Source organism: Petaurus breviceps, unplaced genomic scaffold (assembly GCF_028583685.1).
Source record: "Petaurus breviceps papuanus isolate PSGF00001 unplaced genomic scaffold, PetGlider_PUasm1.0 90825, whole genome shotgun sequence".
NCBI classification, from domain to species: Eukaryota; Metazoa; Chordata; class Mammalia; order Diprotodontia; family Petauridae; genus Petaurus; species Petaurus breviceps.
In genome coordinates this window covers 10530355-10544327 of record NW_027187353.1, presented here as the reverse complement: position 1 = coordinate 10544327, position 13973 = coordinate 10530355, and the positions used below count along the sequence as shown (strand labels likewise).

At 39.5% G+C, this 13973-nt stretch overlaps 1 protein-coding gene across 3 annotated transcripts; it reads left to right on the top strand.

Moving 5' to 3' along the window:
- Positions 1-1270: 1270 nt before the first annotated feature.
- LOC138148570 (uncharacterized) lies at positions 1271-13685 on the top strand. 3 transcript variants are annotated; one of them, XM_069071287.1, is made up of 4 exons: positions 1271-1754; positions 2178-2316; positions 7783-7903; positions 9096-13685. In XM_069071287.1, exon 4 carries the CDS (start codon positions 9180-9182, stop codon positions 10461-10463), a length of 1284 nt encoding a protein of 427 aa, XP_068927388.1. In that variant the 5' UTR covers positions 1271-1754; positions 2178-2316; positions 7783-7903; positions 9096-9179; the 3' UTR covers positions 10464-13685. The 3 variants fall into 3 exon arrangements, with proteins under 3 accessions (XP_068927388.1, XP_068927387.1, XP_068927386.1); XM_069071286.1 differs by lacking the exon at positions 7783-7903 and having other exon boundaries at positions 1271-1588; XM_069071285.1 differs by lacking the exon at positions 7783-7903.
- The last annotated feature ends 288 nt before the right edge of the window (positions 13686-13973 follow it).

Genomic DNA, 13973 nt, shown 5'->3' with positions numbered 1-13973 from the left:
TTCTTCTTCTTCTTCTTCTTCTTCTTCTTCTTCTTCTTCTTCTTCTTTCTCTCTCTCCATCCCCAAATAGGGAAATGGAGGCCATGGGAGGCTAGGTAACCTGCTCAAGGTTACAAAGGTAGAAAGCATCATAGCTGAGAGTCAAATCCAGGTTCTCAGATTCCACATTTGTCTCCAATGCCATGTTGCCTCCTGAGGGACAGGAGTGACTATCCTCGAGGAAATCCACATTCCCCCCATTGGGATTCCTCCTGTCACCAGAGGGGGGTTCAGCTGCCTCACTAAGGTCACGCTCTCACAAATGCTTACTGGCCATCCTGCCTATTGGCTGGGAGCGAGCAATTGATTCTATATCTTCCTTCCTGATGTGTTTGCCAAGGAGGAACCACCTGCCTTCTCTTTTGAAAGATGAAGAATCACAAAATGTCTGAGTTGGAAGGACTCTCAAAGGGATATCTATCCGGATGCTGTTATGATGTCCTCAACAAGTGGTCCCCCGACCTTTGACTGAAGACCTCTAGAGGGAGACCTACTACCTCCTGGGTAGTCTAGGACAAGTCTGCCAGGAAATTTGTTCTTACATTGAATCTAACTCTGTCTTTGTTACCACTTCTACTTAGTTCTTCTTTCTGGAGTTAAGCAGACAAGGTCCAGTCCCTGTTCCAGAGCATCGTCCTTAAACACCTGGGGATAATTACCATATCTTGTATTCTTCTCTTCCCCAGGCCTTGCTGCTTTAAGACCCAAACTGGGGCCAGCCTGGGGCACTCCTTGCAGAGTGGATGCTGCCCCCTATGTGGTGGCAGAGAAAGCCAACAACGGTCATGGCTGCTGGCAACCACTGACCATGACCTTTGCTGTCCATATGGCTTTTATATAGGGCAGCCTGATAGCAGACGGCATGGAGCCAACCCCTCCAAGGGAAAGGAAGCCAGCCTGGGGCCTGTTTGACACTGGTTCCCATTTACACCACTGGGGCTTTGGCTGCCAGCCAGCTGCATTTAAAGTGCTGCAGACAGGAGGCCTGTCAAGCCCAAGTCAGAAGTGATTTGTCAAGGTAGCCCAGGCTAAGATAGGAGCAGTCATGTATGCTGGGCAGGGGTGGATAGAGGTCAGAGGGAAAGGGACATCTTGTCTTCCCCAAGATCCTTGAACTACATGGGAAAGAAGCATCACAGACCAAAGGGAAGCCTGTCTTTAACCCTCACCCCCCTTGAAACCAGGCCATTCCCCTCCTCTCTTCCACGAGTCACTGTTTATACTCAGAACAAGCAAATGAGCTTGGCTTTCCCTGAGTCTGACCACAGATCATCTCTTCCTCTTTGCAGGCATTTCCTTTTGCTATACTAAGATTCTCTGAGCCACAGATCTGCTTTCAGTTGTTACAATAAAGGCTGCAAACATTGCAAAGAAAACTTGTGATTTTACTCCAGAAACTCAGATCTATGAGAACATCGTTGACTTAGCAGATAGAGAAAGAGTGGCTTTTCTCTACTAGAGTGGGGTTCATGCAGCTTGGTGAGGCCATGAAGACACCTTGAGAAAGTGACCAGCTCTGCCTTCCTCCTACAGCTGCAGGGGTCAACAGGTGGGACCAGCCCAGCCAGGGAAGTATTCTCTGCCCTACTCTCATCATCTCGGTTGCCTTTTGGGGTATTGAACATAACCTGGCTTTTGAGGGAGAAAGACCACTTTGCAGGCAAGGACAATGGCATCCAGAGCCTAAATTTGACTCCTGGAAATTAGAGTCTTAGGTAAACAATGTTCTTTTCCTGATCTGGGAAAAACTGCAGTAATCACAGTGTATGAGGGTGTCTTTTGCTTTCCTTCTAAGGTAGAGTTAAAAAGCTAGAGAGTCTGGCAGAGGAGATAGAAAGAACTATGTCATAGTTTGGACAATGGTCAGCCCTGCCTTTGGGGACTCTCAAACCCAGGTTGCCCCTGAATGGACCTGGGCTCTAAACTTTGACTCAGTGATGGGGTTTCATTATATATCCACAGACTACCACAGAAAGAGTGTTAGTGAGAAAGTGAAAAGGGCTGGATTAGATAATGTCTCTAGTAGTTTTTTTTTTTGTTTTAATGAAGTTGTTATGAGGAAAGCATTTTGCAAATCCAAAGGCATCATCGTATCAATGAATTATTTGCTATTATTCATATGATTCTAATTTTTACAGATTAGAAAACTGTGGGGAGCATTTCATTGGGGACCTTGGCCCTGTGAATGACAGGTCTGCTCATGGCAGCAAATATTTCAAGGAAATGAAGGGCTATGACCCAGGAGTGTGGAAATCTTGGAGCTGTGTGGTATTTCAGGTAAGGAAAGCTATGTGGACTAGGATTTCAGGAATCTTAGGGTGGAGAGTGACTTTGGAGAAAGGTTTCTTCATCTTTTTTGTGTTGTGGGCCCCTTTGTCAGTCTAATAAAATCTATGGACTCCCTGGTATCACTTTTTTCTTTAAATTTATAATGAAAAAAAATCGCAAAATTTCAGTCAAAGATTAATGAAAACAAAAATGTAAATTTTTCCCATCCAAATTCATAGACACTCACCCACCAAAAACAATCTGTCCAGGGACCTCAGGTTAAAAACACTCATTTTAGAGGTTTGCGAGATTACATATTTAAAACTAAAAGGGACCTTAGAAACCATCACGAACATCCTCTCTCATTTTACATATAAGGAAACCAAGGTTAAAAGTTGAAGGTCACACAGGTAGTTTGTTACAGAGCTGGGATTTGAATCCAGGTAGGTCTTGAGTCTTCCCACTCCAGTGCCTTTTTTTTTTACTACACTGCTGCTTGGAGTGACCTTTGTCCCTCTTACTCTGTTAAGGATGGTATGGGATGTCTTCTTAGTCCCTATGAAATCCTTCCAAGAATACCTGTTTAGTTCTGCTGTCTGTGGGAAATGGAATAGGTATGACATTGACAGATTCAATATTTTGAGGATTTGGGGGCTGTTTCTTTTCTGGACCCTGAGGTTGGAAGAAAGGGGTGGGGGTGGAATAGTGGAAAGTATTCTGAATTCAGAGGACATGGATTCAAATTCTGGCTCTGATCTTGGAGAAGTCACTTCCTGGTTCTGAGCCTCAGTTTTCCTTAGGGAGTTGGACTAGGGTAACCCCCAAGGAGCTTTCCAGCTCTCAGTTCATGATTCTATGATACTATAAACTAGCTTAAATGGACAGCTGGCTTGGGAGAAGATCTTTCTGGGCCAGAAAGGAGTCTTGTTGGTCAGGGGTGTTCTTCTCACCAATCAATAGCTTTATACAGTCTCGTGTTTGTTGGCAATCATGGCTATAGCAGGGACAGGAAGATACAGGTGTGTGATGTTATAGCCCAGGATGATTTATGGGAGTGTTAGCTATGGTCATTACTTCCTAACCCCCAGAGTATGCTACTCGCTTGTTGAAAAAGTGACCCTGTAGAAAGAATGCTGAATTGAACATTAGAGACCCTGGCTTCAAATTCCAATTCTTCTACTTCCTACTTGTGTGACCTTGAGCAAATCCCTTTTAAGCTCATCTATAAAATGAGGACGCTGAATTCAATAACCCCTGAGGTCCCTTTCTACTCTAATCTATGATCCTATAACTGTCTAATTTGACCAGTGCTTAAAAGAAATCAGGTTGGCACTCAAGAAATTAAATATGTTTAGATGATTTTTTCTATTCTCTTTGGGTGTGGGCCAAATTACTTACATCTTTTGACTTGATTCTTGACCAATATAATTCAGCAATTGGATTAGATATCCTCCATGGTCCCTTCCAGGGCTCATTATCTCTGACTAAGGATTTGTGATGAAGGACTCACCTATATGTATCTGATAAGCGATATATTTCTAGTTTTTCTTAACTGTTGAATGGGATGGATAAGAAAGGTCAAAGGGCAGGAACAACAGATAGGAAAGAGGACAGTATAAGCAGACTGGACCAGATTGGATTTCTTTGGGGAATAGTTGTTTTTGAAGACTGTTTTACTAGCAGGTTGAGATATATAATGGAAAAAGAGCTGACCTTGCAGCTAGAAAGGCAAGGGCTCAAGTGCTACCCATTCTCTAATTGAATTGAATGATCCTGGGCAAATCCCTAAACCTCTCAGGGTCCCCATTCCTACCCCCCAGGCAACTCTCTCCCACAATGTTTAGGAGAAATGAACCCAAGGATTTTAGAAAAAACATGGAAAGAGTTGCATGTAATTATGAAGAATGAAATTAGCAGAACCAAAAGAACATTGTATACAGTAACAACAATATTGTTTTAAGAATAACTTTGAGCAAGTAAGTTGTCTATTATAAATACCCAAATGAACTACAAAGGACATGTGAAGAAAGATGCTATATGCATCCAGAGAAATAACTTATAAATAGAAGTATGAATAGAATAATTTTAGGTATTTGTGTGTGTGTATGTGTGTGTTTGTGTAATGGTAGCCATCTCTAGGGTAGGGGGAGGAGAAGGAAGGGATAAAAGAAATTTACATGATAATTTTGTTGTGTATTTGTAGCAAGTTGAACATAGTAGATTTGCAGTTTCAAGTACAATTATTTTTTTGTTTTGTTTTTTAAGCAATCAGCGTTAAATAACTTGCTCAAGGTTACGCGGCCAGTTATTTCTGGGTGTGGTGCTGAGTGTATGAGCCTGGGATTTGATCTCCAGGTCATCCCAACACTAGAGCCGGTGCTCTTACTCGCTGAGCCACCTGGCCGCCCCTAAGTACAATTGTTTTTTATTGTGCTGTGTTACGGAAATGCTTGTTTTATTCCATAAATTCAAAATAAATCTTTTTTTAAAAAGAAAAGAAGGTGCTGATCTGCTTTGGTAGATAATGCTTCTAAATCCCTCACTAATGAAATCACAGGTCCAATTGAAAAAGAAACAAACAAGATTGGTTTGAAGGCTGCTCTTTTTTCTTCTGTGATGGGTTGGTCAGGTGAGATTCTCCTAAGGAACACCTTTTGTGGCCTTTGCTGAATATAAAAAACAGCTTATTGGCAGCAGTGAGGTAGCATAGAAAGACCATTACCTCTGTAGTAAGGTGACTTGAGTTCCAATTTTGGCTCTGCTCTGTGACTTTGAACACATGCCTTTCTCTTTCCAAGCCCTGATACGTAACATGAGGGAGCTGGAGTTAGAAACTGTTCTATCTCTGTAGGGTTTCAAGTGGCAACTGAATTGACTTGTCAAAACAGTTGGAGAAAGGATTTCTGCAGCAGACGTGGATTGGGACAGATGACTGCCGAGGTCCCTCCTCACTCTGAGAGCAGGTGCTTTTTGAGACAACAGTCTGCTCCCCCTCATGCTGCATCCTCTGATAGTCATCTTGAAGATGCCTGCTGGCTCTAAGTACTAGGGCCCAAACTCTGACTCTGTTGGTCAAAAAGAATTCAGTTTAACATCGCTGAATGCCTATTGTAAAATGTGGCCTCTACCTTCCAGGAGTTAGACCTTTGGAAATAGACACCTAAGTTCCAGGGGGATATCTGCTGGATATTTGCCAGATGACCCATGCTGACTGCAACTTGGGTGTTTGTAGAAGGATGGGAAAGCCAGGGCCCACTGCCCTCTACCCCTCTATCTTATGCATGGCATCATGGGAATTTTCCTGGCCTGCATTAAAGACACAGGGCCATCAGGGCTTATGTCATATCCTAGAGAAACACCCTTTGGTTTGGTCTGGGCAGTTTCTAAGCAGAAAGTAATAATATCTCAAGTTTATATAATATTATTATAAAATAATATATTTTTACATGCATTATTTTCTTTTGAGTTTTGCTACCTCAAGACTTAGGTAGGGCAAGGTTTTTTTTTTACTGTTAATAAAGGCATTTGCAGATCTATTGTTTGCTCAGTATGGGGAATTCCCACTGTAGAAACTCCCTCCTCTAATATGTATTGACAGCTCATCTGTAAGTTAAAGTCTTAGAGCAGAGGCCCTTAAGCAAATTTTCTTTATGTATCCATTTGGCAGTATGGTGAAGTCTGTGGGTCTTTTCTCAGAACAATGTTGTTAAATATGTAAAAAAAAATACATTCTATTATAAAAGAAGCCAATTCTATTGAAATACAGTAGTAGAAATTTCTACTACTGTATTATATTAAGTATATATATATATATACACACACATACACACACTTAAAAAACAAATCCTATGGAGCTAAGGCCAAGAACCCCTGTCTTAGTTGCTTGGGCCATGGAGAGGCTAAGTGATTTTTCCAAGGTTGCCCAGCATCTCGAAGCAGGATTATATCACCCATATTTTTTGCTCCCAAACTAGCCCTCTATTCATTATGACATGCTTCCTTTAGTAAAAGTGTCATTAACCCCATTTTCCAGATAAGGAAACTGAGGCTGTGAGAGATTAAATGACTTTGAAGGATCACACAGCTAGTAGTTGGCTCCAGAGCTAGTGATTTTTTTCCCAAAATTCCCCAAAATACTTTTTTTCTCCCAAAAAGCTAGTGCTTTTTTCCCGAGCTACTGCCTTTCAAAAGTACTTTGTGTGTGTGTGTGTGTGTGTGTGTATGAATGTGTGTATGTATATGTGTGTGAGAGAGACAGAGACAGACACAGACAGATATACAGACAGACACACACACACACACACACACACTTCCAGAGACTGAATAGGGTTGTCACATCCATCTCAGTTGGTTTCATTATAATTTTAAGAGCCCTGCCCCTAATGAATTCCTCATGCATAGGGATGTTTCACATTTTAGGAAATTCAGTGACAACAGCAGAAGGGGATGCCATTTCTTTCCAACTTTAATGTCAAACTTCATTCTTTCTAATTCTTCTTCAGAATCCAGATGGGGCAAATGATACCAGAGAATGGCACTGGAATAAGGAAAATTATGACATACCATGAATAATTGAGACATTTAATTTTCTATTGAGTTTTTTTGGAGAGTTGGACAACAGTTGCTAATCCATATTCTATGCCATTACCTCTACCCATCTCCTATTATTGTGCCCAAACCTCTGAGTATACTGAGACAAAATTTCTTTTCCCCTTTGTCCTCAATGCCTAGTACACTAACTCTCATGTAGTAGGTACTTAATAAATGTTTTATGATTGATTGATTTAAGGAATGTAGGAGAAAGCATGGTGTAGCAAACAGAAATGGATTTGAAGCCAGGGGACCAGCAGCATTGATGTATGATGGAAAAAGGGCTGAACTTAGAGTACTGTATGTGGTGCCACTAGCCCTGAGTTGGAACTCTTTCACTTGCTACCTGTGGGATCTTGGGCAAGACACTTTGCCTTTTGGTTTCTCATGTAGAGATGAGGAAAAGTAAGCATTGGACTTCTTGACCTCTGAACATCATCTTTAAATCTGTGATCCTATGTTGGGGTAGACTTGTAGCCACTGCTTGAAGAATGTGTCTTTTCTCATTCTTTCTCTGCCTTTCCTCATAATAATCAGAAGGAAAGTTCACATTTATTAAACATTTTGTAACTGTCTAAGAGCATTTCTCACCACAACCTTGGAAAACAATACTAATGCTAAAATAACTGGTATTTAAATAGCACTTTTACATTTTTGAAGAGTATTTTATCCATTAATGCTCATTTGAGCCTTACAACAGTTTGTGAGGTAAGTACTATAGAAGTCATTATTTCCATTTTATAGATGATAAAACTGAGGCTCCAAAAGATTAAGTGAATTGCCAAGATCACATGTAGGAGCTGAGCCCAAGTTTTCCTGAATTCAAATCCAATCCTCCATCACATTATATTATACCACACAAGTATTATTGTTCCCCTTTTGCAGATTAAGATTAAGAAACTCAGCGAAGTTAAATGACTTATTTGTGTTCACATAAGAAGACCTGGGTTTGAATCCATGTTCCAAGTCTAAGGCCCTTTTCATGATATCATGCTCCCTCTCTCAAGTAAGTTTCCAAACAAACTTTGGCTGTACCTGCTTCAAAAGGAGTACAAATAATGGAGCCAGAGAATGTTAACCTATAGCACATTTCTGACCTGTGATTCCTGGTTCTCTTGTATACTTCAGGGACTGGTTCCTTCTCATATCATGACTATGAGTTTGTACACATGTTATTAAATGGGAATAAATGCTATCTGACACAACAGTATCGTTAGATGCAGGCTATAATCAGGTGAAATTCTGGACAATTGCATTGGATAATTAAGATCCAGAGACATAACCAGTGCTCTCTTCCATCTTGGACAAGTCTCATAAATGGACAAACGTTATGGCATTGTATTATATATCATTGGAACAGACATTTGCATCACAGTGATCCAATTTTTTTCATAGGGTATAAGTTAACTTTGGGAGAAATTGCACATTTTCTTCTCTTGTAGACAATCTATCTTCTAGAATAATTTATTTCAAAAGCTACTTCCCATTAGGGAAAAAAAAATGATTCCTGGAAATGAAACTCTAAAGGATTATCCTTAGGAAATGCTCATACTGTTGGAGGTACATTTTCACCCAGTAAATACTTAATAAATGCCAATTGCTTGGTTTATCATGATATTTCTGACATTTTTAGATTCCTTTTCTGAAATTCCCCACCCCTCCGCCCACAGCAAGGGCAATTAGCAGCATTCCTGGGCATAAATCTGAATGTGATAGTACACAGTGCTTCAGTTGAGCATTTCTGCTTTATCTGAGGTGAAAAAGAGAATGATGTCTAGCCTGAAGTTTCTACAAAGGTTAATTTTAGATAAACTTAACATGACAATCTAGAAAAGGAAATTACATTCTGCCCTACTGTCTTATTCCTCCTATGAAAATAGTCTAATGTTCCCTAAATGGCAGCCTCTTGGAATAGCATAGCAATGTTTGTCAGTTTTCTCATCATTTCAGGGAGTTCCCAGTATATTGATGATGGTAGGCATTGGCTTGGCTTTGGTAGTTACATATCTTTCTGGATTGAGTTAGTTGAATGTCAGTTTCTTGATTCCAGGGATGACCATTCCTTTCGTGGGGAGGAAGGTGGTCTTCATATCCCTAGTACTGGACACAGTACTTGGTCTTTAGTAGGTGTTTAATCAAATCCTGTTGAACTGAATTGAAGGCAGAAGTATGTATTAGATGATTGATGTCTCTTTCAGGTACCTGGTGACCTTCTTCTTAAATTAACTGTGGGGGTACCTGTTCTCTCCAGTCACTGATGCCACTTGGAAGGATCAAAAGACATGGATTCAATTGAAAAACTAGACAAGGAAAACTTACAAAATGCATCTCCTACTATCCCCCTGCTGAAAGACAATGAAGCATTCCATTTTTTTGTGAGCTACAGCAGCCTGGACTCCTCTTGGGCCCACAAATTCATCAGAAAACTAGAGACTGATTTCTCAGATCTGAAAATCTGCTACCATGAGAGGGACTTTCTTCCAGGGAAAAACATAATTGAGAACATGGTTGATTGCATCCAACAGAGTCAAAAGATGCTGTTAATCCTTAGCCAAGACTTTGTCCAGAGCAGATGGTGTTTGTTGGAAGCCAATCTCTCTGTTTTTCGCTACTGTATGGAGAGAAAGCCTGTCATTCCCATCATGCTAAAGCCCTGCCAGATTCCACTTCATTTGAACCATTTAACATATCTGGATGTCAATGACATCTCCTTCTATGAAAAGGTCATCAAGGCCATCTGCACACCTAACCATCTCATGAAGCATTCCACACTTGTCCCCTACCAGCTTTCCTCAATCTACAATGGGAAAACCCTGATGGTTCTGCCCTGTATCAATAAAGACAATCTTCCATCATGGAAATTGGGAACGTTCAGCACATCTAATATCCCTGATCCACTGAGAATGGTCATAGATGATCCAGAGGTTTATAGAAGAGCCATTAACATCCTGAATGGGGTCTCTTCTTCCAAATGCTGTTTCCGATATTTGGCTTGCAGGATCACATTATGCATTGTCCTCTTAATCCTTAGTATATTTTTATCTGTCTTTTCTATAGTAAGTTGGTTTGTGGCACAAAATGACCATGACTTTTCAAGGATTGCTCTAAATTTCTTCATGATACCTCTTCCTATGCTGTTTCTGAGTATGAGCATAGTGGCCTTGGTGGTAAATATAATGTGCTGGGCTGGTAGATCGAGAAAAACAAAATTGCGAGAGTTGAGCCTAAAAATAGGAGAAGCCAACCTCATTCTGGCCAGCCACTCTGTGCTGATAGGCTGTGAAACTATAAACAAACTCTCCTTTGTATATGTTTCACTTAAAGAATGTGAAAAAGTTTTCCTGGATGCCTTTCCTGATGAAAACCCTTCTGCTGAGGAGATGTTCCAAAGCTCCATAGTTCGTTATTCTTCTAGTTACGCCTGCTGTGTTGCTAATAAGCATTTCCCAATCCCTGAAGAAGTGGAAGAGGAAGGTCATATGAGTGATGGCATGTGTTTCTGCCAGTATGTCTCTCTACAGGTGAAAAACAACAGGTGGCTAGGAGATGGGTTGGGGCTGGCTTAGATGTAGTCCTGCCCAGTATCTGGAGATAGAACTGAAGATTCCTCAACTATTATTGAGAGGTCACTATGAGAATGAACAATTCCTCTTTTGGGGGGGGCAGGGTCCTTTTTATGCTTTCTTTTTATCATGCTATTTGTCGAAAAAGTGAGATCGATTCACAGTACTCTAAAGGTTTTCTACTTGACCTCCCAAAGAAGTCAAACCCATGGAATACTATTCCCCCGAATTTGGTGTTTCACCTCCCATCTCTGCCTTCACACAAGCTGTCTCATATTATTGGAATGAGCTTCCTCTCCTCACTTCAACCTCTTAGCCTCCCTGACTTCCTTCAAGGCTCAGTTCATGTGCAAAGATTTCATGAGAAATCTTTCCTGATCCCCTTGATCATTTGTGCTCTTTCTTTCTCTGTTCCACTCCTCTCCTGCAAATAGAATGTAATCTCCTGGAGGGGAGGGACTTTTTCCTTCTTTAGCTTAGTTTTACCAAGTCCCACTGTACAAAGTAGGTGCTTAATAGATGTTGTTGGGGTTATCCAATAATAAAAAAGTGAAGGTAACAATTTATTTATTAGTTGTTCACTATGTGCTAAGCACTCTGGTAAGTGCTTTGCAAATATTTGGTCCTCATAAGAACTCCAGGAGGTAGGTGCTATTATTAATCCCATTTTATAGTTGAGGAAATGGAGGCATATAAAGGTTAAATAAGTCACCCAGGGTCATACAAGTTAGTGATTTTCTGAAGTCAAATTTAAACTCAAGTCTTCCTGAATCCAGGACCAGTACTGTATATACTGTATCACCTAGCTGCCTCTCATTGGACCTCAGAGGACTTTGAATCCAATCCTTAGTTGAACATGAATCTCCTCTAATATATTTGTGTTGCAGAATCATTTAGGTCTTGAAGATTTCCAGTGAAGAAGAACCCATTTTCCAGAGACAAGATGATGGATTAGGGCTAGCCACTCAGCTGATCTTTCCCATCAATCCCTCCAAACAATCTTAAAATAATGCCTCTAATCAAATTTTGAAGCAGCAGATCCAACAGAAGGTCAAGGTGAGACATTTTTCTAGCCTAATGAAACTTAAGAGGTGGGCAGGAGAAGTCAGTATCACTAGTGTAGAGACCACACACAGGGCACTGGCAACAGCAACTTCAGCAGCAGCAGCAGCAGTTTTGGGAGCTCTCAGCCCTGAGATGAGAAAGGGGTCAGGCAATTCATCAGAAAGAGATTACATTGGACCCTTTATTGGCATTGGGTACAGCTGGTACTGATTGACAGGTCTATTTTTGTTTTTCTTGTTTTCTCAGTGGAGAAGGTAGGAAGTAGGAGGGGAAAATGTGATTTTTTAAAAAGAAAATCTAATTTTTAAAAAAGAGAAATATAAAATAGAGAAATCATACCTAAACTGGTTTTTAAAAAGAAAGAAAAAAACTGAATAACCAGTATTGAAAATGAAAAAAAGTGAATTAATAACCAATGAAGAAGGAATGAAAGAAGTTATCAGGAGCTATTTTACCCAACTATATGCCAATAAAACTGATAGTGTAAATGAAATGGAAGAATATTTACAACATAAATTGCCCAAATTAACAGAACAGGAAAGACTATTTAAGTAATCTCATCTTAGAAAAAGTAATTGAATGAGCCATAAATGAACTCCCCAAAGGGGGAAAATAAAGCCAGATTGATTTCCAAGTAAATTTTATAAAATATTTAAAGAACAATTAATTCCAATGCTTCATAAACTTTTGAAAAAATAGGTAAAGAGTGGGTCCTACCAAAGTCCTTTCATGACACAAATATGGTCTCAATATCCAAAAAAGGGAGAGATGGAACAGAGATGGAAACTATATACCAATATCCTTAATGAACATTGATGTAAATTTTTTAAATAAAGTATTTCCAAGGAGACTATAGGAACATATCACAAAAATTATAGACTATGACAAGGATGAATATATTGATATCGATATCTATGTATATCAGGAATATATAGTTGAATATTAAACAATATTAATTATTCAGTAATAAATAAATGGAACTGGGGCAGCTAGGTGGTATAGTAGATATAATACTGGGCCTGGAGTCAGGAAGACTCAGCTTTGTGATCTCACACACTTGCTAGCTCTGTGACCCTGAGCAAGTCACCTAAACACGTTTGCCTCAGTTTCTCATCTGTAAAATGAGCTGGAGAAGTAAATGGCGAGGCACGCCAGTATCTCCACTGAGAAAACTCCATGTGGGGCTATGGAGAGTTAGAATCACAACAACAATAAAAAATAGACCATATTAATAAAAAACAAGCTAACAAGAAAAATCATGATTATGTCAATAGATTCAGAAAAAGGCTTTTGGCAAAATACAACAGGTATTCCTATTAAAAACTCTAGAAAACAGAAATAAACATCTTTCTTTAAAATGATAAACGGTATCTATCTAAATACCAAGAGTCAGTATTATATGTCATGGGAATAAGCTAGAGGCCTTTCCATTAAGATCAAGGATACAGAAAAGATGTCTACTATCACCATTACTATTCAATATAGTGTTAGAAATACGAGAAGTAAAAGAAATTAAGAAGAAACAAAAAAATGATGGTTTTCTTAGAGAACCCTAGAGAGTTCATTAGAAAACTATCTGAAACAATTAACATATTAAGCAAATTTGCAATATTTAAAATAAATCCACATGGATTATCAGTATTTCTGTATATTACCAACAAAATCCATGAGGAAGAGATAGAATTCTATTTAAAATAACTGCAGGCAGTATAAAATACTAGGGAGTCTACATGCCAAGGAACACACCAGAATTATATGAACACAATTACAAAAAAAAAAGAAACCTGGAAGACTTGTATGAACTGAGGCAAAGTCAAGTCAGCAGAACTAGGAGAACACCTTATAAAATAACAACAATATTGTAAAGAACTTAACTTTGAAATATTTATGAACTCTAATCAACATAATGACCAACCCCAGTTCCAGAGGACATGTGATAAAATATCGTCTACCCCCAAATTCATAGGTAATGGATTCATGGTACATATTGAAGCATATTGGGGGTTTTTTTGGACATGTCTTTGCATGAATGTGTTTTCCTTGACTATACATATTTGTAATAGATTTTGTTTTTCTTGGTTTCTTAATGAGTAAAAGTGGGGGGGGGAGGAAAATCAATGGGAAGTAAAAATAAAATTGATTTTTCTTTAAAACAAAAAAGGGGTCAAGCTTCCCTTTTCCTTTCCCTTGTCCTTCCCTCTTCTATCCTCTATCAATCTTTGAGTCATTCAGTGGAAGGAGTTAGTGTTTCATGAAAGCATGTTACCAGGGGCTTATAGGGAACATAGGTTTTAGGTCTAGAAGAAGCCATCTAATCCAATAATTTCAATGTATACATGAGTAGACTGACACCCCAAAAGCTTAAATGACTTGCCCAAGGTTACTCAGCTGCTAAGTGGCAAGACCAGGATTGAAACCCATATTTTTTTGACTCTATATCCAGGGATT

Bases quoted from the DNA above. Each gene is read 5' to 3' on its own strand.
- LOC138148570 (XM_069071286.1), top strand. From the start codon at position 9,180: ATGGATTCAATTGAAAAACTAGACAAGGAAAACTTACAAAATGCATCT.